Genomic DNA, 23,459 nt, shown 5'->3' with positions numbered 1-23,459 from the left:
GACTAAGAAGGGGACTAGACCAGGCCAATACATCATCATGGAATAGTTTATTAGAGAACAGGTGATTAACAGGACCAAGGGAGCTGTAAACATTCTATTTACACACTGTGAATAGAGCATTAAGTAAATGAGACTCTTCCAGATCTAACCTCCAATCCCAGTTGAATTCACACCACCTTTTACCCACTGTGATTCCCACTTTTCTTGTAAATTCAAGAGTCCCAGTGCAAAGCAAGCAAGTAGTAACTAGTAGGCAAATGGTTCTAAATGAGAGAAGACAAGACTGGTCCCATTTGAACTGATTTGGGGTTTTCCTTGTCTGACCTTGCTCCTACCCGCCTCCGTGCCCTTCCCCCTGCCATCACTACACCACCTCCCATTCTGCATGGGCAACCCCATCTGCTGACAGCTTCATGTTTAAGTCCCTAGCAGTCCTCCCCACCCACCACTGTGAAATAGGGGGAAAACGGGGGTCATAACAGAAAGAAATTATTTTCGTTGTTATTGGAGTAAGAAGATAAGAGGGAGAGGATCTGTAAAATACAGTCAAAATTTAGGAACAGAATCATCTCAGATCTGAAAACTATACCACAGAATCTATTCCAAAAAACAGGTTATAAAATAGATTCTTTCTTCCTAATTATGTTTCACATCCTAATACAACCAACCACAGTCCATGTGGAACATTTGGTTCTTTGTGGAGTGTGTGTGTGTGTGTGTGTGTGAGTCCACATGTGTGGTTTGTTTTTCTCAAGTCACCTGTTGTAAAAGAATCAAGGAGTGCCCTGGTCAGTTTTCTCAGTGGTTAGAGCATCAGCCTGCAGAGCAGGGGGTCATGACTTTGATTCCCAGTCAAGAGCATGTACCTCGGTTGTGGGTTTGATCCCTGTCTCTCTCACATCGATATTTTTCTTCCCCACTCCTCCCTTTCTTCACTTTGTCTGAAAATTAATTTAAAAAATATCTTCCAGTGAAGATAAAAAAAATCAAGAAGTAATGAATGAAATCTTTTCAATATTTATGCATTCTTTTGGGCAGTTTAATTACCCACGTCTTAACGAAAATGAGAACGATTGCAGGATAAGACTTGGCTTACATTGCTCAAATAATATGATTAACTGTCTTTATTGAGCCTTTTTCATTCTGAGAAATGCTTCACAATAAAATATAATACCAGATGCTGACCTCTAGAAAGGTCCAATGTGGCCTCAGGACTAGTGTGACCAGGACAGGCCATATGTTTGGTTTTATTAATATATCTGTCCTGAAGAGTGAAACTTTATGACTGTGTAACCCCATGAAGGGACTGAAAATTGTTTTCTACCCTCATAATCTTGACAAAATAGGAACTGACTGTGCTTTTCATCTTTAGCCATTCCATAATGTTTATCTGCCTCCTGTAGAAGTTACAACCCAAAGGTTGAACTCTTGTGTAATTTGGTTAAAATCTTGTTTACTGAACATTCAAAAGGAATATTATGTAATGACACTTTCCTTTGCATTCCAATCTAAAAATGCATATTATTGGATCTATTCTGCAAATGGACTCCAGCTATATAAGCTTATTTAGTTTCTCTCCAGTTTAAAACATAACAAACAAAACTCTACCTGTTCCACAGCCCTAAAATTGCTTCATGAGAAAAAAATCTTTAAAGAGCATATTCAATTTTTCATCTTCCTGTTCCTTAACCAACACAACCACAAGATAATATATAACCTGAAACCATGAAATAAAAACATTCTCAAAAAAAAAAGAAGAAAAAAATAAACTTTGTATTAAATCATCTGGGCTCTCAGAGCATAAAGAAATTAACTACCTGCCACCTGTGTTTAATATAGATGCCCAAAAGCAACTGTATATTTCTCATTCCTTTTATGCTATTATTTTATCCTTTGTACCTCTTGTCATTTTAAATTCTCATTGCAATAAGAAGAAAAATGCCCAAGGAGGTTTTTGCCCGTATCTCAAAAGAAATTCTGTTGCACCCCTCGTTTTCTGTTTCATGCTCTGATACATATGGTCATATGTATTTCTCCTTCAGGAACAGAACAGAACATTTTAGGGCTCAGATTTCTCCAAAGGAAGTAAGGTGATTTGGGCAAAATGAACATGAATACTGAAAGTCAAGGTGTTACAAATGTCAGAGTCCATGGTGGGGGCCAGCCACAGCACAGTGATTTAAAGGAGGGATGGGAAAGAATCGTTGACATAGAAGCCTCGAAACCTGACTTTTACGTTTACACCTAAAGATACATGCTCAGCTTTTAGAGGCTAGTCCCAAACATTTATCATTTTCTTCTTTTTTGTTGCTTCACTCCTCTCTGACTGTTGCTTCCCTCCATCTTCATCCAGTCATCTCCTCAGTCACCTGGCTAATTCTAGCCCCTGGTTTTCAATTCAATACGACTGCCTGGCAATTTTCCACCTACTCTGTGCTAAGGCTACAGCAGGGAAAGGAAGAAAATCTCTGCCCTCAAGGAGCTGACATTCTAGTGGGAGGAAAAAAACAATAAACAAAGTGAATAATTAAAATACAGGCTATTAGTGGATGATATGAAGATGCTAGCAGTCAAATTTTTTGGCCCTGCAAAAATGGCAACATCATTCTGTTGCCGGAAAAGGGACCCGGCCCTGAGTGGGTCTACCTAGGGCCGGCCTGTAGTGTGTAGGAAAGATGTCACAACACGAGTCCAGGTGAGTTTGAGAGTATGTTCATTAAAGCTGGGGACAGTGGGACAAGGAAAGGCCTAGGATAGAAGAAACTGCAGGAGACAGCCAGGCAGGGATGCTTCGGCTCACTGAAAATGTGATAGGAAAGAAATGAGCCTAGCCGGGCTGCTTCAGCTCACTGAGACATCAGAGAAAAGGGGGCCTTGAGGGCAGGTTCAGGGGGTGAGCGCAGGATGAGCTGCCACTGCTCATTGCTCCCTTGGTTGCAAGTCTCCTGGGAACCCTTGGCTTTTAGGATACTGCCTGTGCGGGGAAGAAGAGGGGGGAAGGAAAGGCACAGGTGAGCTCAAGCCCAGGGGGAGGAGCGAATGCTGGGTCCTTTGTTTTGAGGGTTTTTATCTCTCTCTTGCAGCCCACATTCTTTTTTCTTTTTTTTTTTCATACTATCTTGTTTATTTGGCTGATTACACATTCAAGACTTGTTCAAGAGCATCATTAATCACAGGATATTAGGAACCAAAGACAATGACATTACTGACAAAATACAAATATGTGCCAAAAAAATTCAAGGTGGACATTTTCCTTTTTTTTCTTATTTATTTGTTTGTTTGTGTATGTTAATCCTCTTAGCGGAGGTCTTAGGGGAGGGTTTCAGCAGAATATTCATCAGTTTCCTGCCCTGGTGTTGATCACTGGGTTTTGCTGCTTTTCTGGGAGGTGACCTTCTGTATCCGGCTGTAAATTGCTCAGCAGGTTTGTTCCACTCTCTGTCTCAGTTTCCCCATTCTACTTGCCAAGGAATTGTCCTAGCTTCATACTATCCTGCCTCAATATGAGTCAAACTACATATTAAATGGTGATGAATAATATTTTTTAAATGAAGCAGGGCAGAACAGGTAGTAGGATTAATGGGGGAGCAAGGGCAAAGAGGATTACGACTTAAAATAGGGCAACCTGTCTCCAGGTGGTGTAATTATGCCAAGTATTTACATCAAGCAGGAATATAAGATACAGATCATATTAATACAGTCTTACTCACACGCTATAAAATTAGGTTAAAAAATACATGTGGTGTAAAACATTTAATTATATATGTCTAACTCTAGACCATTAATTTTTTAAAATATATTTTTACTGATTTCAGAGAGGAAGGGAGAGAGGATAGAAACATCAATGATGAGAGAGAATCATTGACCAGCTGCCTCCTGCATGCCCCCTAATGGGGATCGAGCCTGCAACCCAGGCATGTGCCCTTGACTGGAATCAAACCCAGTACCCTTCAGTCCTCAGGCTGATGCTCTATCCATTGAGCCAAACTGGCTAGGGCTAGGCCATTAATTAAAAAAAAAAAAAAGAAACAAACTCTATTTTAATGAGCATAGTAGAAATATAATTTATGTTACATTTTAAATATATACTTTATCAAAGAAGAAAGTAAGAAAACAATTTCCATCTAACACCATGCTTTTTCATATTTAAATTGTTGGTGAACTTCAAAAATGTGGAGAGAGAGGTGAATTACTCACAAAATGTACCATTTGAGACAGCTTAATGACAAAATAAACTAATGCATGGCTTAAACATCAACACAGCAAAAATTGTATTACCACAAATTTGTACGTAAATTCCATAAAAATTAGGACACTAGTAAGATTCATTATTAATTTAACATTGAACATGGATGGAAATGACTGACCTAGCTCAATAATCTAACAGTTTCTATGTGCCTGTTCTCCAAAAGAATTCTCTAAACCAACACTGTCCAACAGAACTTTCTGCAATGATGGAAATGTACTGACTTGTCCAATAAGATAACCAGTAACCACATATGGCTAGTGAGCATTAGGAATGTGGTGAATGCAACAGAAAAACAGAATCTCAAATTTTATTTAAAGAGGCTAGTGGCTACTTATCCAGATATCACAGCTCTAAGTCCTGCCTCTTATGTCATTTTTATAGTCTTCCATTCACCTGGTTTCCCAATGTAGACAATTTAGGCTTTAGTTCTCACTCTAGATCTACATTTCTGTCCTTCTGGCCTCAAATTTTCTTCCTGAGCTGGTGCATAGCTAGCTGATTTCAGCAAAGCTGCTGGCCACTGCTGCTCAGCTCACAAACACTGGCTGGCAGAGCACTGGTCTCTTTCCACTTGCCCATGATGAGAAGTGGGATACAAATGCTTTTTTAAAAAAGTGAACAGACAACCAAAAGTCCTGTAAGACTTATTAGACACTAGACTTACCCAAAGAAAAGAGATTAAATCCAGTGATTAAACAAAAGCCACTTCTAAACCTAAAATTCTGTTATTCCAACCCCCAAATTCCAGGTAGACAGGCAAATGACAATTTCCAAAATGATATGGTACTTACCGAATAATCCCAGTACCCTAAACCTCTCAGAAATCAACTCCCAACTCAAAGCATCCCAAAGGCATTATTAAGAATAACAGACACAGCAATCCTCTGAGTCATTGAGCAAAAGGGTAGCTTTCTCTTAAGAAGGAAATTTTAATACTAAAAGTATTATCTTCACAATTTGTTGTCATTCATAGAAACTTAGGTCACACGTATTTTTATGCAAAATACTGGAGTAGGTCTTGTCCTCCATATTACATTCTCAAACCTGTTCTGACTTCAATTTCAAATGGATATCCATTTCCTGTTACTTGCCAGACTTAATACTTACAATAGATATCATATTAATAGATATAACAGATATTATATTAATAGATATACTAGTTTTAAATGTAGTATTTAACTGATATAGGAAGATGAAGTAAAATACAGTAAGAAAACAAAACTTCACAGAAGGATAACAAGGTAGATTCAATGGGTATCGGACAAAAGTGAGTGCAGCTCAACGAAGACTTACTGGTTTAGCACGACATCAAGAATAAATGATGTTCCAAAGGCATCGACCTGGAAGCTTGCCTGGTTAACATGAGTCAACTGCAATATTAAAAAGATAAAAGGTATTTATTATTCAGCATAGTGATCAGATGATAAGCATTTCTTAGATCACTTTTTTAAAAAGTGTATGGTATCCTAATTTAGAAAACAACAATTCGACATGGACATCAAATAAAAACAAAGTAAAATGTGCACCTTCTTAGAAGTCAAGCATTCACTAGTCTGAAGTAAAGTACCACCTAACCAAGGAGGGTCAGTGCACTACCTTTCCACTTTATCTCAAATAGCTACACATTTTATTTCCAAGAAGACCGAACTTTCTTCAGTTTTTTCTATATTAAATGACTGGCTCCTTTAAAATTAAGCCTTGTACATTAAAAAATAGAGCAAAATATGTTCAAGAGTAAGATAATATGGTGAATATGATCTAAAAGTACTTTTCATCCTGTCACAAATACGAACTTTAAAAATATTTCAGTTCTAATTATCCAGTGGGGGGGGGGGGAAACATTATCCAGAGAAATAAATAAATAAATAATTAAAATTCTTTCCATTCTAATTAAGCAAACATAATTTCATAGAGGTTTCCCTCTCTTCCTAAGAGCAAAACTAAACCTCTGCACATCTACTGCAAATATCGCCTACAAAAATTTTCTTGGAAAAATGAAATCACTATTTCCAACACCATTTTTGGAACTCCCAAAGAAAATCATAAGGGATTCTAAACTAAACAATATAGAGAGTTACCAAGAACATAATTTCAACATGTTGAATAATCATGTGCATTAACTGAAAAGAGGGAGGAAGCAAAACTGCTCCTTCTGTTTGACTCCCCAAATACTAAGAATACCTATATCTTAGTAGGACTATGAATTTTTGAAATTTTTATTTGTATGTTTCTGTAGTATCCAAAATTCCTAAAATAAACATGTATAATTCCTGCAGTGAGAAAAAGCAAACACTATTTTAGAGATAAAAACCATCTGAGCAACTGCACTCATGTAGCACATGAAACAGATGGTGATCCAGTGCATCATAGGAAGGGGCATCCCAGGATTCTGTGAGGCATGAAGGGCACCTGAACCACCCCTGGGATTTTCACACACGGTGAGCTTATGGCATTAGGTGAAAGGAGAGCACTTAATGATAATAAAGCTTTACAAAAAGAAATGGTAACTCTTCTGTTTCAAATTATTTAAAAGTAATAGGGGGTGGAACAATGCAATAGCTCAATTTCAAACATATTCCAATCCCCATGAAACCCCAAGGATGAAGAACTATCTGGTTACCTATCAGCCTCATTAACTTCATTAACCCTTCATTCTTCCCAATAACACTGAGCTATCATCAAACTCTCACCTCTTTTTTATTTTTATGGCCATTCTTGGAGCCACACCTTATTCTCTATTTCCACATCTGCCTCCACAGATCATATCTTCCTTGCTCTTTTTAAAATTAACTCCTTACCAAAATCCCAAATGTAAGCCCCAGATTTTCAAATCCCAAATGTAAGCCCCAGAAGATTCAATTACAAACCTTCTCTCCCTGAATATCAAGATCTTCCACAGTCACCTCCACCACCCCAGATATAATGGCACCCAAGTTCCCAAGAATCCACCCACACTGCCTCCACACTGGTCTCCTTTCTGCTCTTTAATTCCACAAGCGAGGTATGTTCCAACTTTTTATGTGACTTTCACTCATCACTTCTGCTGAGTGCTTTTCTGAACCAGGCCCTGATCTCTTCCAATATCATTTCCCAAAATGGCCCTATCCATCCTTCTAGACTTTGATCAAGTTCCTCCTTGTATTAGTCTGCCAAGGGCTACCATAGCAGAGGACCATATACTAGGAGGCTTACACAACAGAAATTTTCTTTCTCAGAGTCCTGGAGGCTGTGATAACCTGGTTATTATTTAACAGGAAAGGAGGAAAGGGAAGACTAGGTATAGGCAGGCCATTTGTGCAGCTTTGTCAAAAAGCTGCATTTAACACTCTCCAAATCTGTTCCCCACTAATCGATGGGGGTAGGGACTGGACAAAGGCAGTTTAGACGCATGCCTAGTAAGGTCTGAGTGACGTGAGAAGATGCCTACCTGTCTGCTCATCAATCACACCTGAAAGCCAGTCAATGGCCAAGATGGGTGTGATCACTGCAAGAGTGCAAAGCCTGAGTATTTAAACTTCCAAACAATGAAGTTCTCTCTCTCTCCCTTCTCTCTCTCTCTCTCTCTCTCTCTCCTCTCTCTCTCTCTTGTGCACTGGGTTCCTGACTCCCCTGTGGCAGCAGGATGTGCTCCCCTGTGGCCACATGTCACAGGGCCGTGTCGGACTCCACACATGGACTAGTAGACTTAGCTTGGATGCTGAGCCACACCCGGCTGCAACATGGAACTGAAGGTCTGGACACTGGCCTTGTTTCTGGCTCTGCTGGAACCCCAGCTGCACCTTTTCCAAGACTGGCTTAAGGGGCAGGAGACTTTAAGGGAAACTGAGAAATGTAACTCTAGGCAAATAAAGCCTGTTTCCACACATTTTCTAAGATGTCACAAGAACCTCACTCCCACGAGTGACCAGGAAGTTTAATTCTCTGGTAACAGCCAGAAGTCCAAGATTAAAGTGTTGTCCTGAGGCCCCTCTCCTTGGCTTGCAGACAGCCACCTTCCAACTGTGTCCTCACATGACTTTTACTCTATGTGTATGCACCCCTGGCATAACTATCTATCGTTTTCTCTTCTCTCTCTCTCCCTGTCTCTCTCAGTGTGTGTGTGTGTGTGTGTGTGTGTGTGTGTGTGTGTGTGTGAGCGCGCGCGCGCTCGAGCACTTTTCAACCTGTGGGTCGCCAACCTCTGGGTCGCGACCCCTTTGGGGGTCAAACGACCCTTTCACAGGGGTCGCCTAAGACCATCGGAAAACACATATATAATTACATATTGTTTTTGTGATTAATCACTACGCTTTAATTATATTCAATTTGTAACAATGAAAATACATCTTGCATATCAGATATTTACATTATGATTCATAACAGTAGCAAAATTACAGTTATGAAGTAGCAACGAAAACAATTTTATGGCTGGGGGTCACCACAACACGAGGAACTGTATTAATGGGTCGCAGCATTAGGAAGGTTGAGAACCACTGTAAGGGCACCAGTCACATTGGATTAAGGCCCACACTTGTGACCTGAAGAAAAGGCTGCATGCCAAGGAATGCTGTAAGCCTCTATAAACTGGAAAAAGCAAGGAACGATTCTCTCCTAGAGCCTCTGGAAGGGGCACAGCCCTGCCAAGACTTTCACCTTAGCCTTTAAGATCCATTTTGGGCTTTTGATCTCCAGAACTTTAAGACAATTCTTTTTTGTTGGTTTATTGACAGCATGTTTAACTGCTACTTGCCCTAATTACCTCTTTAAAAGGTCTATCTCCATATACAGTCACCTTAGAGGTTAGGGCTTTGACATATACATTTTGGAAGGGACACCGTTCAGCCCAAACACTCCTCTTCCACAAGGTCGTCCCAGTGTCTTCCCACCTTTGTCTTCCCTTCTCCTCAATACGGTTCAGTTTGATATCAGGGCCTCAGGACTGACCAGCATGAGGTATTCAGTAAGTATTTCCTGACTAATTGATTTGAGTGTTTGCTTTATCAATCACCTGGATGCATAAATGAACAACAATTGAACAGCTATAAATTACTTGCACATAAAATGCAGTCCTTCTATCAGGGTTGTTCCTAATGCCATGTCAAAGGACAATGCCTTCCCTTTTGTACGAAAGTTCTTTAAGTTTTCTGAAGTGCTAACTACCATGTTTTGGGAATAGACCGAGGAAAGCTCTTATGTATTTTGCTTACCAGAATTGATGTCTCAACTAAAATGAACCTCTCGCTCTCTCCTCCATTTTTTCTCTGAATTTATTGTGGTGAACAGGGCAGAGGCCACATGTTATTCATCATGGTATCATGACTACAGCTTGGATCAGGATAACATTACCATCCTTTTTCAGCAAGATATTTACTGTTTGCATTAATTCTGTCTAATTCTTATATTTTTCTTATGTTACATCTGGTATTTTATTTTATTGATCTCACCCATGCATATCCTAAAGAGAAATCCATTACTAAACTCAAAAGAAAATCTATTGACAGCAAGTTTAACTGCTGTTTAGTAAAAAAAAAAAAAAAAATTGCATTATTATTGATAGGAACAAGGAATAGGAGTGTATTAATATAGTTTTCATGTAAAAAAGGCCTCCTTAGACTGTATTCAGATTGATTCAGTCAACAAACATATTCTGAGAGTCTCTCATATTTACTACTTTAGGTTATCTGAAATAATAAATTAAATAGAGTTACCCCGAATTCATGCAGTACTAACAATCTAGCTTATTATTCAACACTACTGAAGTGAGCCAGGACGGCCATCAGAAAGTTCATCTTAGACCGTGCCTTTTAAATGTAAAGGAAAAGAAAATGAAAGTTTGAGAAGATAGAACTAGTATAATATCAGGATTTTCCTTTGGGGAGAGGTGCCTAACATATATAGCCAAAGAAAAATTCTAATATTTATTAACTTTAACTTGAAGATTAAAAGCTAAATGTCTCTCAGAAATATTTGAAAAATATAAATTGAAATGCAGTCTTTCAAATTACTACATAGGCATGATTTGTTATTTTAAAACTATTCATCAAACACTTTCGTATCATATCATCATAGTGAGAGAACCCCTAGAAGGCATATGATACAACATCCTTATTTTACAAATAAGGAAACGGAGGGAAGGAAGTGTGGGCCAATGTCCTTCCAAGGTCACACTCCTTGGAAGCAGAGCAGGCGTTTCGCCTCCTGGCAGGCCGTTTCTCGTGCTTCATCCTTGCTTCTATTCTGCAGCTCAGAGGAGCTTGCAGGTTTCTTAGAGTCATGAAAATGCATTTTAAAGCGCATAAAAAATTAAACAATGAAAAACAATCTTTAGAACTCTGTTTTAATGAAAAAAAATCAATAATGTCACCACATCTGACACATGTTCTAAGGCCAATTTGATTACCACCTTAGAAATGACAAATAATGGTTTAAAATATAAATGCAAATCTATTTTTAAAGGAAAAAACTGCATGTTTATGGTAAAATGTGTGTGCATTTGTACATTTTAAGGATTTGGACAAGCAGTGAGACAGACATTTATAAAAGCCACGAAACAAAAGATTGAGGGGGGGAAATGCAAAAGTATAAAATAACCAGATGGCAAGCAAACTTAATAAATCAATATAATTGCATAAGGATAAATTTTAATTTCAAATTTCAAAAATGAATCATAGAATTTTAGGACCAGAAGAATCTGTTATGATCTCCAGATTGAGGCCTGTTTATTATTCATGGCAATAGCTGAAATCTAACTGAGAAGTTAATATAAGCCCCCTGCTCCTTATGCATTTTGCTTCTTGGCAGCCAGTCTTTTTCTCCTCCTGTCTTCCAGAACCAATCAGCTGGGGCCAACCTACATACCCCAAAGAGCAAATACAAGTGAACTTTTCAAGACTGCCTATTCTTAACCACTTTTTAAAGCAAAGTTGACACTAAAACTTTCATGGTAGAATCAGAACTTTGACGCAAGCAGAAAGATAAGGTAATTTGGGTTTTAATTAAGCCCAATTTGAATAATGAACCAATGAATACTAGTGGGTGGGAGTATTGCCAGTCAAATTGTATTGTGCAACACAGTAACTGGGAAAGTAATGAACATTATTAAAAAGAAGTCTATAATGAAAGTAACAGAATCTTTACCTATTCTGCATTCTAAATACTTCTTTACCATGTGATTACTTCAAATCAGATTTTTATTTTTATTTTATTATTTTTCTAAATCCTCAACTGAGGATATTTTTCCATTGATTTTTAAAGAGAGTAGAAGGGAAGGGGAGAGAAAGAAACATCAATATAAGAAAGATACATCGACTGGTTGTCTCCCACACTCTCCCCAACCGGGCCAAGGATCAAGCCTGCAAATGAGGTATGTGCCCTTGACCAGAATCCTTCAGTCTGAAGGCCAATGCTCTATCCACTGAGCCAATCTGGTCAGGGCTACTTCAACTTGTTTTTTTTAAAAAAAAAAATACAAGTATTATTCCTGATGTCTAATATTGAGTTCAATTAAAAAAATAATATGCCAATAATCACTAATATATATTATCCCTCTTTTTCTACATCAGAAAATTAGTGTTTTTCTATTCATATGTCTATATCTATGACTTTATGTTAAATATCTCTCCCCTTTCCACCTGGTCAAGTCAAGTCAATCATGTCTATAGTTTTCATAAGCTGCATCATATATTGCATTAATTTATACATTATCTTTAACCAAACTATTCATAAAATCCAACCTTCTGCATTTAGTACCATAAGAACGAAACAGTCTGACAGCAGGACATTTTTAAATGAAGTGAAATAAAACAGAACAAAAAAGCACATTCTTTAAAAGTCCGACAGAGCTGCGTTTGAATTCTGGGTCTGCCATTTATTAATGTAACAAATTAGGGCAAATTGTTTAATGTCTCAAAACCAAAAGTCTCTAAAAGAACAAACATAACAATACACAGTTTGTGGATTGATTGGCATAACTAAAGTACAAGTTACAATCCATTCAACCTTTGTGAAGTGCAGACCATATCTCAGTGGAAATATACCAGGCTCTGGGGATATAAAGAAGAGTTAAACATGGTCCCTGTATCCAGGAAACCCACCGTCCAAAAGGGAAGCTGCTGAACAAGTAACAGAATATTTTAAAGTCCAATAATAGATATACATACGAGGTATGACAGCAGCCGCTGACTGTAGGGTGATGGAGTGGAAGGGGTGCCACTCAGACAAAAAAAAGAAAGCACTCCAGGCAAAAGGACCAACAAAGGCACAAAGATGGGAATTGTTCAGCACATCCAGGGAACTGTAAGAAATGCTGTATTCCTGAGGCAGAAAGTGTGAGGCATCTACTGTTGGAAAACAGGCTGGAACTACAGATGCCAAATAACTTCTAAACCAGTGGTTCTCAATTCTGGCTGCACACTAGACTTGCTCAGGAAGCTTGTTAAGAAATACCAATGCTTGGGCCCCAAATTTAAAGGTTCTGATTCTTTTAGTCTGGGGTTGATCTCGGGTATCAATTTTTTTTAAGAGCTACCCATGTGATTCTGAGGGTAGCTAAGGGTTGAGAACCACTATTATAAACCAATGTAAGAGATGTACTCTTTAACCTGAAAATAACAGGAAATGGGTGGATGAAAAGGCCTTTGAGATCATAGATGTCCAATAACGAACAGCTCCCTTCCTTTACTCTCACAATTTATGACAAAGCATGTTTAACTATGAAAACCAGTATCTACTGACTAAATTCTCACATATTTCTTGCAAGCAAAGTCTATGTTCTTTTGACAATTTTACTGCCTGAGTTTTGTTGTTGAGTTCAATCAAATGAATAAAAGTTTTACAAGTTAAAAAAAAATTTTAAAGGAAGGGAAGGGTAAGAGAAAGCCCAAAAGGAGGAAAAGGAATTCCATCTGGTGGCCTCCTCAGATAAATTAAATGAGGCCTCCAGGTTTCCAGAAACATCTCTACAAGCACAGTACTCTCCACACATGTTTTTTTCTAAATGGGGGGTCGGGGCGGGGGGGGGGGGGGGAGGAGCAATAGATTGAAATTCCCAGGATATTTTTTTAAAAGAGCCACCCATATGAGTCTAACATATAACCAATTCCCATGGAATTCTCTAGTTGAACTAGCTCTCTAATTCAAATTCCAGTGCTTGATATTGACTTTATTTGATTTAAAAAAATTTTTACAATTGATGTAAACATGTTCAGTTGCTGTGAGCATGCCCTTGTTTGGGGATGTATTACTCCAGTACAGAGATTATGTCATGTAGCTCTCACTGCCTAGGAACCCTTGGGTAAAGCCATATGTTCCACACATACACACACAAGAAGGGCTTTCCTTGGATAGGATGAGTCTTTGAGAGGCATTCCCTGAATTCGTTTTGCTGAGTTTCCAGTTGAAAGCCCATGATTCTGATTCCCTGGTAGTTGAGGGCCCTTCTTTCCAGTGGCCCCCGCTCCAAAAGCTGAAGGCAGAAAGACTATCTGACACTGGCACCAGCTCAGATTTTCTCCCCTCCATTCAGGAAGTTAGGCAGCCTCATTACCTATTTATGCTCCAGCTATCTTCTGACAAAATCAGTCTCTCCATCATCTTGGCCATTAACCTTCCATTACTAGGCCTTCAATTTAAGGACTGAACAAGAAAGCGCTTACTCACATAATCCTGACAGTCAAAGCCTTTAAGATCTTTAGTAGCCTGAGAACAATACAATATGTAGTCATATTGAGCTGTAATTAAATCTGAATGCAAGGAATCCCAATATTTGGATGCAACAACGTCGGCAGACACAATCCCTCAGATGAATCAGCTCTGGGAAACGGATACTCTTCCTTAATGCAAGAAAGGCTTAGGAGAAAGACGAGACCTTTTCCTGGCCCCACTATTGACTTGATATATGATTTAGAGTGAAGTTACTAGAACTTACTATGGGCTTCATCTTGTCATCCCCTATGTAAACTGAAAATAGCATTAAGTATAGAATGCTATGAGAAAAAGACTTTAAAACTGTCTGTGGTCAAAAGAATATGTAAAGTTTTGTTGCAAAGAATAATGTAATTATTGAAAGCTAAATATAGGACAGGTAAAAAGAGCGGGTGGGGGGGGAGGAGTAAGCAGTTTAGCTATTACATTCTCAAATGAATAACTACTCATTTTAGCTCTAAATCAGATAATTTTAAAAGCAGGCATGGAAATCAGGATTGTCTCTGCCAGCTGGGTCACAGTCTCTCCTGGAGGCAACATCAAAAATAGGTCAAGTCCAAGGAATAAAAATAAGAATGGCGTATTCTTCACATTAAGATTCACTTCACCCAGTTCTGTTATGTCAGTGAATTTTTATTTGATTGCTTAATTTAATCTTCCTTACGTAAATATTACAGGCATCTGACAGTTAAGGCTCACTGCCACTAAAGGACCAGCTCCAAGTGTTTGAAGAAAAAAAATTCAGAAATATCACTGAGTAAAATCCCATAATGAACAGTTGGTACATAAGAATTCCATAGAATTTTCTTTGGGAAATAAATTTGCATGGGTAAAAAGGCTTTTCCTCTCTTAGACTAAAGACTAAAACTACGTAATTCTAGAAGACTTTCTGCTCACACATATACAGTACATATACATACACATACAGATATACAGACACATACATACTAAACTTTAAAAAAGGACCAGATTTGGTATTATGCTAAGTGAAATAAGCCAGTCAGAGCAAGACAAGTATCACATGATCTCACTCATATGTGAAAGCTAAGGAACAAAATAAACTGATGAACAAAACAGATCCAGAGACATAGAAGCATGGAACAGACTGTTGAATCTCAGAGGGAAAGTGGGGATGGGTGGGTAGGTGGTGGGAAGAGATCAACCAAAGAACTTGTATGCATATATGCATAACCCATGGACACAGAAAATAGTGTGGTGAAGGCCTGGGATGAGAGTGTGCGGTGGAGAGACTCAATGGGGAAAAAGAGGAGACATCAGTAATATTTTCAACAATAAAGATTTTTTTTTTAAAAAAAGAACCAGATTTGTTCTATCTCAATTGCCCAAAAGTTTTCCAAGAACACAGTCAAACAAAAATCCTGCAAGAGCAAAGCTCCTGGTAGAAAGAAAAGAAGAAAAGAAGAGAAGAGAAGAGAAGACTAGAGAAGAGAAGAGAAGAGAAGAGAAGAGAAGAGAAGAGAAGAGAAGAGAAGAGAAAAAAGAAAGAAAGAAAAGAAAGGAAAGAAAAGAAAGAAAGGACCAGCAGTAAGTCTCTAACATCAAGGATTTTCAAAAAATGTTTTTTCACCTCTAACTTAACAGTCACCTACCAAAGGCATTCGTTATTGGGACACAAAATGAGAGCATTCCAGACACATGAACCCCAGCAAAAATATTTTTTGTTGTTGTTGCTGCTTTGTTTCCCAAGTAGCTAAAATAAAAAATTGATAGAAAGAACACACACAGACAACACCCAGATCCAAAGTATCACCCACCACCACCACCACCCTTAGGAAATCAGAGCTGAGACTTGACCGGATTCAATCAGCACGGGAATTCTTTCAGAAAGGAAGGGTCCCTTGTCTACAAAGACCTGGTGCTGAAGCCCCATATCATATCTCACCGTAAGTGGTCAAATTCCAAAGCCCTCCGATGGAAACCTGCCCCGCCAGCACTTCCATACACCCACCCATCCTTCCTAACCCCTTAAGTTCCACCTGAGCCTTCGATTAGGAGATAGATCTGAGCCTTGCCTCCTTTCTCTGCTGGGGAAAGCCTTTTCTTTTCTCAAAAGCCGATGTCATAGTATTGGTTTCTATGTGTCAGGCAGTGAGCCCTTGCTTGGTAACAAGAGTAATGAAAGAAACTCTAAAATTTACTTTTACTTACACCTCTATTACTTATTGGCGCTAGTCACAATTAGCTCCTGCAATAAATAGACCAGTCTTGTCACCTAATCCTTACCACCAAACACTTTCCCTAGTAAAGGGAAGTGCTTTTTAAAAATACACTGACTGTAAATAATCTCTGAAAGCAGGAACTCCTAAGAGCTATTATCATTAGGAGAGACGGAAAAATTCAACAAATCAAATCACATTATCTATTATACATCCTATAGTGCTTGCACATAAATGTGTGTACGCACAAATATGTATGCATTACAGCAGAGAAAGCTTGCTGCCGACTATAACCTGGAAATAACTGCTTCTTTAAACAAGCTAACTCTGTAGCGCTGGTGATTCCAACTCGGAAAAGCCTGGAGAGAGGAATAACTACAGCCCTAAAACAGAGATAAGACACAGGTCATTACTAAAGTGTCTTCTAGACCTGGGACAAGCTAACAGGATCTGGTGATGTCAAGTCAGAATCAAATGTAGACTATCCCTGAACCCTAAAATATATCTCCATCCAAGAAAAAAACAACATAACTTCGGAGATTTCTAATTATTTTTGAGACTTTGTGTCTGAATGTAAAAAGAAAAGAAAATCCTTAGTCTCACCACTCTTTTCTTCACTGACATGAACTCAGCTCTTAATAGAAACAAGTTCATGTAAAAGGCTGATGGAAAGGATAAGCAAATCGAATCTGTGGCCTCCTCTGGGCAGGGTGGGAGCCACTAGCTAACTTAAAGCCATTCATTCCTCCCTCTGCTTAAACTCTTGGCTTTAACAAAAGAGCATGCATGTGGGGGCACTAAACTGTTCTCAATGTTCCAGACATGACCCAGGTTTCTGTGTTGTTGATGTGTTTTGATATAAAACTGAATAAACCAAACTCTCTTGGTGTTGCCTCTGTAGCAGGTGGGGGGGGGGGGGCAAATTAGAGCATTTTAATGAGGCCTCCATGCTTCTCACACGCTGGGTTAAAGAAAGGATTCCTAAAAGACATCCTGCTTCTCTTTCATAAAGGAAGAAGGCTGGGCACAGCTACTCTTTCTGTCCATTTTATGATAGTTCCTTACTTCTTGTTGCTCTGAAGCAAATGAATACTTTGAAGTGACATGGAGTTCACATTTCAATTAATTTATTAAGTGATACCCTGGGAGAATTTATTCTCTTCTGAGAAGTGTGTAGGTAGTTGCTCTGAACTACCCCCACTGAGTTTCTGGGAAGCTGCCTCCTGGCAAGGAGTCCTGACTAAAACATTCCCGTGATCAGCATCCTCAGCAAACTGCCACCAAGCCGTCCTCTTTGTCCTTGTCTGGCCTCCCTTGCGTGCTCTACCATCTCCGTTATGCCACACGTGACCAAGGCCCCCATCACGTGCACAGGACTCCACGGCAACCGTTCCTGCTGCTGAGAAAGACACAGTAGTGCCCACACATATTTACTGTCCAGAAACACAAGTTACCACTATGCCAGACAGTAATATAATCTCATGCTACACTCTCGTCCTAAAGGAGCTTTCCCTCCTTTAGGGAAGCAGTTGAGACTGTAAGCAGTTACTTGTTAAAAGCTGCAGAGGGTAGTAAGACTCCAGATTCTAGAGCCAAATTTCCTGTTTCAAATTCTACCCTATCCTTTCCCAAACTGAATGATCTTGGGCAGGTGATTAATCTCTCTGTGCCTCAGTTTTCCCACTTAGTAAATGGAACAATAGTACCAACCTCCGAGGATCGCTGGGAAGACTGAATACATGTAAAGTAGGCTACTTATTATTGAGCAGCAAAAGTCGGAGCATGTGTGAACAGAATTTGGTGTTACATCCAGAAGTCAGAATTGTTCTTGCTTCCCACTTTTCACCTCCTGATGACAATTCCTTTCACTATCTCCTGGAGGTCCGTGCCTCACAGCTACACCACCCTCCAGTCTCAATTCTGCACCAAGTGCCTCCATATTCCCAACACTTAGCACGTGGTTGGTACAAAATATGTGCTCACTTACAAATGTGAAACAAACCTGGCAATTGTTATCTCACAATAATATGAACAAAAGTTATTTTGCAAATTCTAATATCCAAAAATTGGAAATAGTTCTCAAGAATATAACCATAATGAAGGTTGCTTTCTTTGTGAGTTCTCTGGTAGTTATAGGCACTATCTTTGTTAGACAGAGAGTATAATCATTACCAGCATATGGATTTCACTGACTCTCCCTAAAAAATTCTAACCTACCCCAACCGGTTTGGCTCAATGGTTGAGCATCCACCTATGAACCAGAAGGTCATGGTCTGATTCCAGGCCCGGGCACATGCCTGGGTTACAGGATCAATCCCCAGAAGGGGGTGTGCAGGAGGCAGCCAATTGATGATTTTTTCTCATCACTGATGTTTCTCTCTCTCTCTCTCTCTCTCTCTCTCTCTCTCTCTCTCTCTCTCCTTTCCTCTCTGAAATCAATATTTTTTTAAAAAAGAAAAAATTCTACCCTGTGTTCTGGTGCTCATTGTATTCAACCAACATTTGTTAGTGAGTTTGGTAGTCATTTGACTATGTAACTTGAAATATGCAATATCTATAGGTCAGATAGAGAAGGTTAGAACTTTGACCTTTGGGAACCTCAATGATTCATTTCCCACCTATGAGGAAACAAACATCTACTCAAAACCATTTTGAAAAAATGATTGTTGAGCCTATTTAATAAGCTCTTGAGACAGTTTGTCAACCTGTATTTGAAGTCTGTCCTAATCATCTTATTTTCCCTCTTAAATAGCTAACAAAACTTTCTTTTTTTTTTTAACAAAACTTTCTTAATGCGATGTAGGCCTATTTGCTCAATTTGTGAAACAGGATATGTTCAAAGATGACTTGGAAGTACTCCTTTCATATGTTAGGCACAGTAACAATGACTTGCTTCTTTGTAAACTTTATGGCAGGTCAGCACTAAAATTATCTACCAACCACCTAGGATAATACATCCTGCAGACAGAGTGATCCAAAGCCGTGTATGTACTAAACATAAAAGAGAAAGACATTTAAGTGGACAGGAGTAATTCTGTCTTGCAAAGAAGAATCCAAATGCATTACATTGTGCGGAGTTGGTGGGGATGGATTACATTCAGCCACCACAGTGAAAATTTGTACGGTCTTCTTTGATGAGATAACACAACCCTTTGAGAACACAAAGGAAACTGAAAATACTGCCAGAGGGCCCTGACCGGTTTGGCTCAGTGGATAGAGCGTCCACCTGCGGACTCAAGGGTCCCAGGTCCAATTCTGGTCAAGGGCATGAACCTTGGTTGCGGGCACATACCCAGTGGGGAGTGTGCAGGAGGCAGCTGATCGATGTTTCTAACTCTCTATCCCTCTCCCTTCCTCTCTGTAAAAAATCAATAAAACATATTAAAAAAAGAAAGAAAATACTGCCAGGGGAATGGATAATTCCAAATATCCACCCTCCCCCCCCCCCCCGACCCCTGCATATAGTTTTCAATGAGACCTTCAGTCACCCATCTTCTTTGTTACTCATTCTTAATAAACAAGCTCTAAGCCTTGGGTCAGGCCATTTTACTGGCTATTCTCTCATCCTGCAATGCTCTTCCTCAGATATCTGCCTGGTTCAGTCCCCACTTCTTTCAAGGCTTTTCCCAATGTCACCTTCTCTGTGAAACTTAATGAACCACCCTATTAAATACAACCTATGTGCCCTACATCCCCCTTGTACGCCCAATGACCATTACCATGCTATATATTTTTCCTTTCTTTCCATAGCATTTACCACCTTCTAATATGCTATGTAATTTATCATGTATTATGTTTTTGTCTACCTACTAGAACATTAAGTGCCATGAAGAACAAAATTTGGGAATTTTTTATTCACTCATATATCCCAAGGAGCCAGGATAGTGCATGACAAATAGTAGTAAGCCCTTAAGAAATATTTTTTGAATGAAATTTTTAAATGTCAATGCACAGCCCAGCCACAGGTCAAGGTTCGATTCCTGGCAGGCACATGCCCAGGTTGCGGGCTCCAACCCCAATAGAGGGAGTGCAGGAGGCAGCCGATCTATGATTCTCTCTTATCATTAATGTTTCTCTCTCTCTCTCTCTCTCTCTCTCTCTCTCTTCTCTCTCTTCCTTTCTGAAGTCAATCAAAATATATATTGTTTAAAAAACTTTAAATGTCAGTTCACAACTCAAATCACAGGAAATAAATTCCAACACACACACACACACACACACACACACACAATGTCAGTGTCACCCAAAACAGTTAGTGAGCCTTCATCTGAAAAATAAAAGAACCAATGAAAAAATTCTAATTGCAAAACTGGCAAGTTTAAACTTCTTAAGAAAAGGTACAAGAATCAAAGTCCATTAAATATTTGCAATCTTCTCGGTTCCCTCATTACTCAAAGATAGGACGACAAAACGAGAAATCAAGAACCTTTAGTTCTAGTGAAAACACACTGCAGAGTACAGGAGCTATAAAAAGGCATGATTAATAGCTCTAGCATAACTAAAATACCCAACTGTACAAGGGCCAGAAGGTGCAGAGACAAGTACAGCTTTTTCGAGTGAAATGTGAGGACGACACTGACCCAGTGGCCCTATGGAGATGGGATGTTCTGCAAAGACCTCCACACAGACACCCCACTAACACCCCACTAACACCCCAACAACAATAATATCTGCCCTTGGAGCTCCTCTTTCCTCAACACTTTCTGCAGTGAACATCTGATACTAAAATAAAAGCAGACGGATGTCTTCTAACCTAATTATTTCTTGAGAAAGAGAAATAACACAAACAATTAATTTTGGAATAACAGATTTTGGAAAGGCTGTTTGTTGAAAAGTGTTGGAGATTCAGGAACACATGCTTGATTGATTAAGTGTTGAAATATTTATTAAATATGGGAATTCACTGCAAGAAAATGGAAGTTCTTCTATTGAGCCAAAGGCTAAATCAGAACGCTGGGCCCAGAGTTGTCTCAGCAAGACACTGAGCAAAGGAACTTATGATCACAGCTAGTTTACAATGGGACCAAAACAGCAGAATGGTAAAAAGCGAAGATCAAAACAGAAAGGGAAAGAGAATTAAGCATGACTAAATATTTTATTAAAAGCTATGCTAAAAACCACTGAACTATACATTTTAAAAGCATGAACTTATGGCACATAAATCGTATCTCAATAAAGCTGTTATAAAAACTGCATTTAAAATCAATATTGTTATACTAAATATATTTCAAATGCAAGGTGATCTTAGTTTTCACGGAAGAGGAGTGGACTTGGTTATAATAACTGCTACCTTCTATAAAATCTGGGGAGCCCTTTCTTCCTCAAATGTCTGTTCCTTTAGAGTTTTACGTTTTGAAGTTCTTCAGATAAAACATGGTTTTAAAAAAAGAAACTAAAACAAGATATTAAAATAGAACACTTTATCCTCTAATCCAGTTAAAAATATAGATTCTAAACTCAGCCTTTGTTTGGGAACTATGAGTCCAACCTTTTACCTAGCTGCCTCTTACCCTCTTGGAAACCTGCTCTCCTTCCTTCCCTCACTCTCCTGCTGGGAGCAGCCCTATTAAGACTACAGACTATTGAGGTTTTAGCTCATGCAGAGATATCTCCCATCCCAAAGTAAAGGAGCTGCATGGTTGCTCATTCCATTTTTAAAAAGTAAACCCCACCTGATACCTGAACTAATATTATGGGGTGGGGAGAAGGGGGCAAGAATAACTTGGTTTGCTAAATTCCTGGAAAGAAAACAGTGAGAACAAAGTTGGAACTCAGAATTAGCACCTCTACTTCCTGGAACATTTGATGTGAATCATGGCTCTTGTAAAATCAGAGAATTCCAGTGATTTATATATAAAAAAATTATACACCAGTTTTATACCAAGAAATTATAATTATGAAAGCTAAAAAAAAAAAGAGCTAACATTCATTAAACTCTTACTATATGCCAAATGCTCAGCTATGAGCTTTGTGTGTATTATCTCCTTCAATCCTCACAATAATGTCTGAACTGGGTATTATTCATTTTTTTAACTTTATTTGTATTGTTTACATTATTACAAATGTCTCCATTTCCCTTCTGGGTACTATTCTTATCGCTATTTTATTGGTATAAAAGTCAGGATTAGAGAAGTGTCCATCAAGTTCACACAGGGCAAAAGGTGGGCTTTGAATCTATGAAGTCTCATTTACTCTTTAAAGAATAATACTGCACCAGGGATTTGATTTACTAAAAATTAAGACTTATATGAAACTATAGTAGATTCTAATATAGTAATGTAATACACAAACACACAAAGAATCATGAAGGAAAGGGTTGGTATGGAACACATCAAAAGCTTTTTTTAATCTGTCACAACAAATGATACCAGGGGAATGGATAGGTAAGCCACAAAATTTTTAAAAAGTATTTGTAACAGAGATAACTAATAATAGAAAAGAACCCATAACATATTTAAAACTCCTATAAATCAATAAGAAAAAGACAAATATCCCACTAGGAAATTGGGGAAAGTATGTGATGAGGTCATTCAGAGAAGAAATGTACTAGTAATCCCCAAAGGCACTCTATCTTATTAGTCATCATAAAAATGGAAAGTAAAGTAACAAAACACCATTTTCACACCCACAATGTTGTTAGACATTTAAAAGTCCTATGATTCTAAATGATGATGAAGGTGATGATGCACAGAAACCCTCATGCATTGCTGGTGGAATATAAATTGGTTATTTCACTGTACTATGTAGCAATATGTAGAAAAACTGAAAAGATACAAACCTTAAGAGCCAACAATTTCACTTCCAAACACATACCGCACAGAAATACATGTATATATCAATGGCATACACTGCTTATAAGAGCAAAAAATTGGAAACAGTCTATAAATGTCATTAAAGGGAAATAAATAACTGGTAGGTTTATGAAACAGAAAGCCAGATAGCAATAAAAAAGGATGAATTCAATTATTTTACCTGTATCAACATAAGAGATTGAAAATCAAAGTTGAGAAGTGGCAAAAGGATCTATATGATACCAAATATGTATATTTAAAAAACACACAAAATAGTTCAATTGTTTATGGAAATATTTATGTAGTAAAAGTATAAAAAGAAAGCCAGGCAAAATGACACCAATTGCAAGGTAATTTCCTCTGGGAAGGGAGGGGAAATAAAAGGAAGGAAAGTATCAACTCAATCTATAAAGTTATGTCCTTAAAAAAAAAAAAATAACTACTAAATTTTGTTGACCTGGATGGTGAGTACAAGAGTGTCTGTCACATTATTTTCTCTACTTTTTTGTAAACTTGAACTATTTCAAAACATAAAACTTTTTACAATTATAAAAAAAAAAT

The 23,459-nt window shown here is 38.4% G+C and overlaps 1 protein-coding gene across 19 annotated transcripts in view; it reads right to left on the bottom strand.

The window, feature by feature from the left end:
* The window catches only part of ADAM22 (ADAM metallopeptidase domain 22), a 177,997-nt gene that overhangs the window by 135,997 nt on the left and 18,541 nt on the right, over positions 1-23,459 (bottom strand). For all 19 annotated transcript variants that reach the window (XM_070424186.1, XM_070424187.1, XM_070424189.1 and 16 more), the window contains exon 3: positions 5,543-5,619. In XM_070424186.1, the coding sequence (XP_070280287.1) occupies positions 5,543-5,619 (77 nt within the window). The remainder of the gene's footprint in view (positions 1-5,542; positions 5,620-23,459) is intronic.

Source organism: Myotis yumanensis, unplaced genomic scaffold, assembly GCF_028538775.1.
Source record: "Myotis yumanensis isolate MYYU_CA2020_CCGP unplaced genomic scaffold, mMyoYum1.0.hap1 SCAF_9, whole genome shotgun sequence".
Lineage (NCBI taxonomy): Eukaryota > Metazoa > Chordata > Mammalia > Chiroptera > Vespertilionidae > Myotis > Myotis yumanensis.
This window is presented reverse-complemented; position numbering and strand designations above follow the sequence as displayed.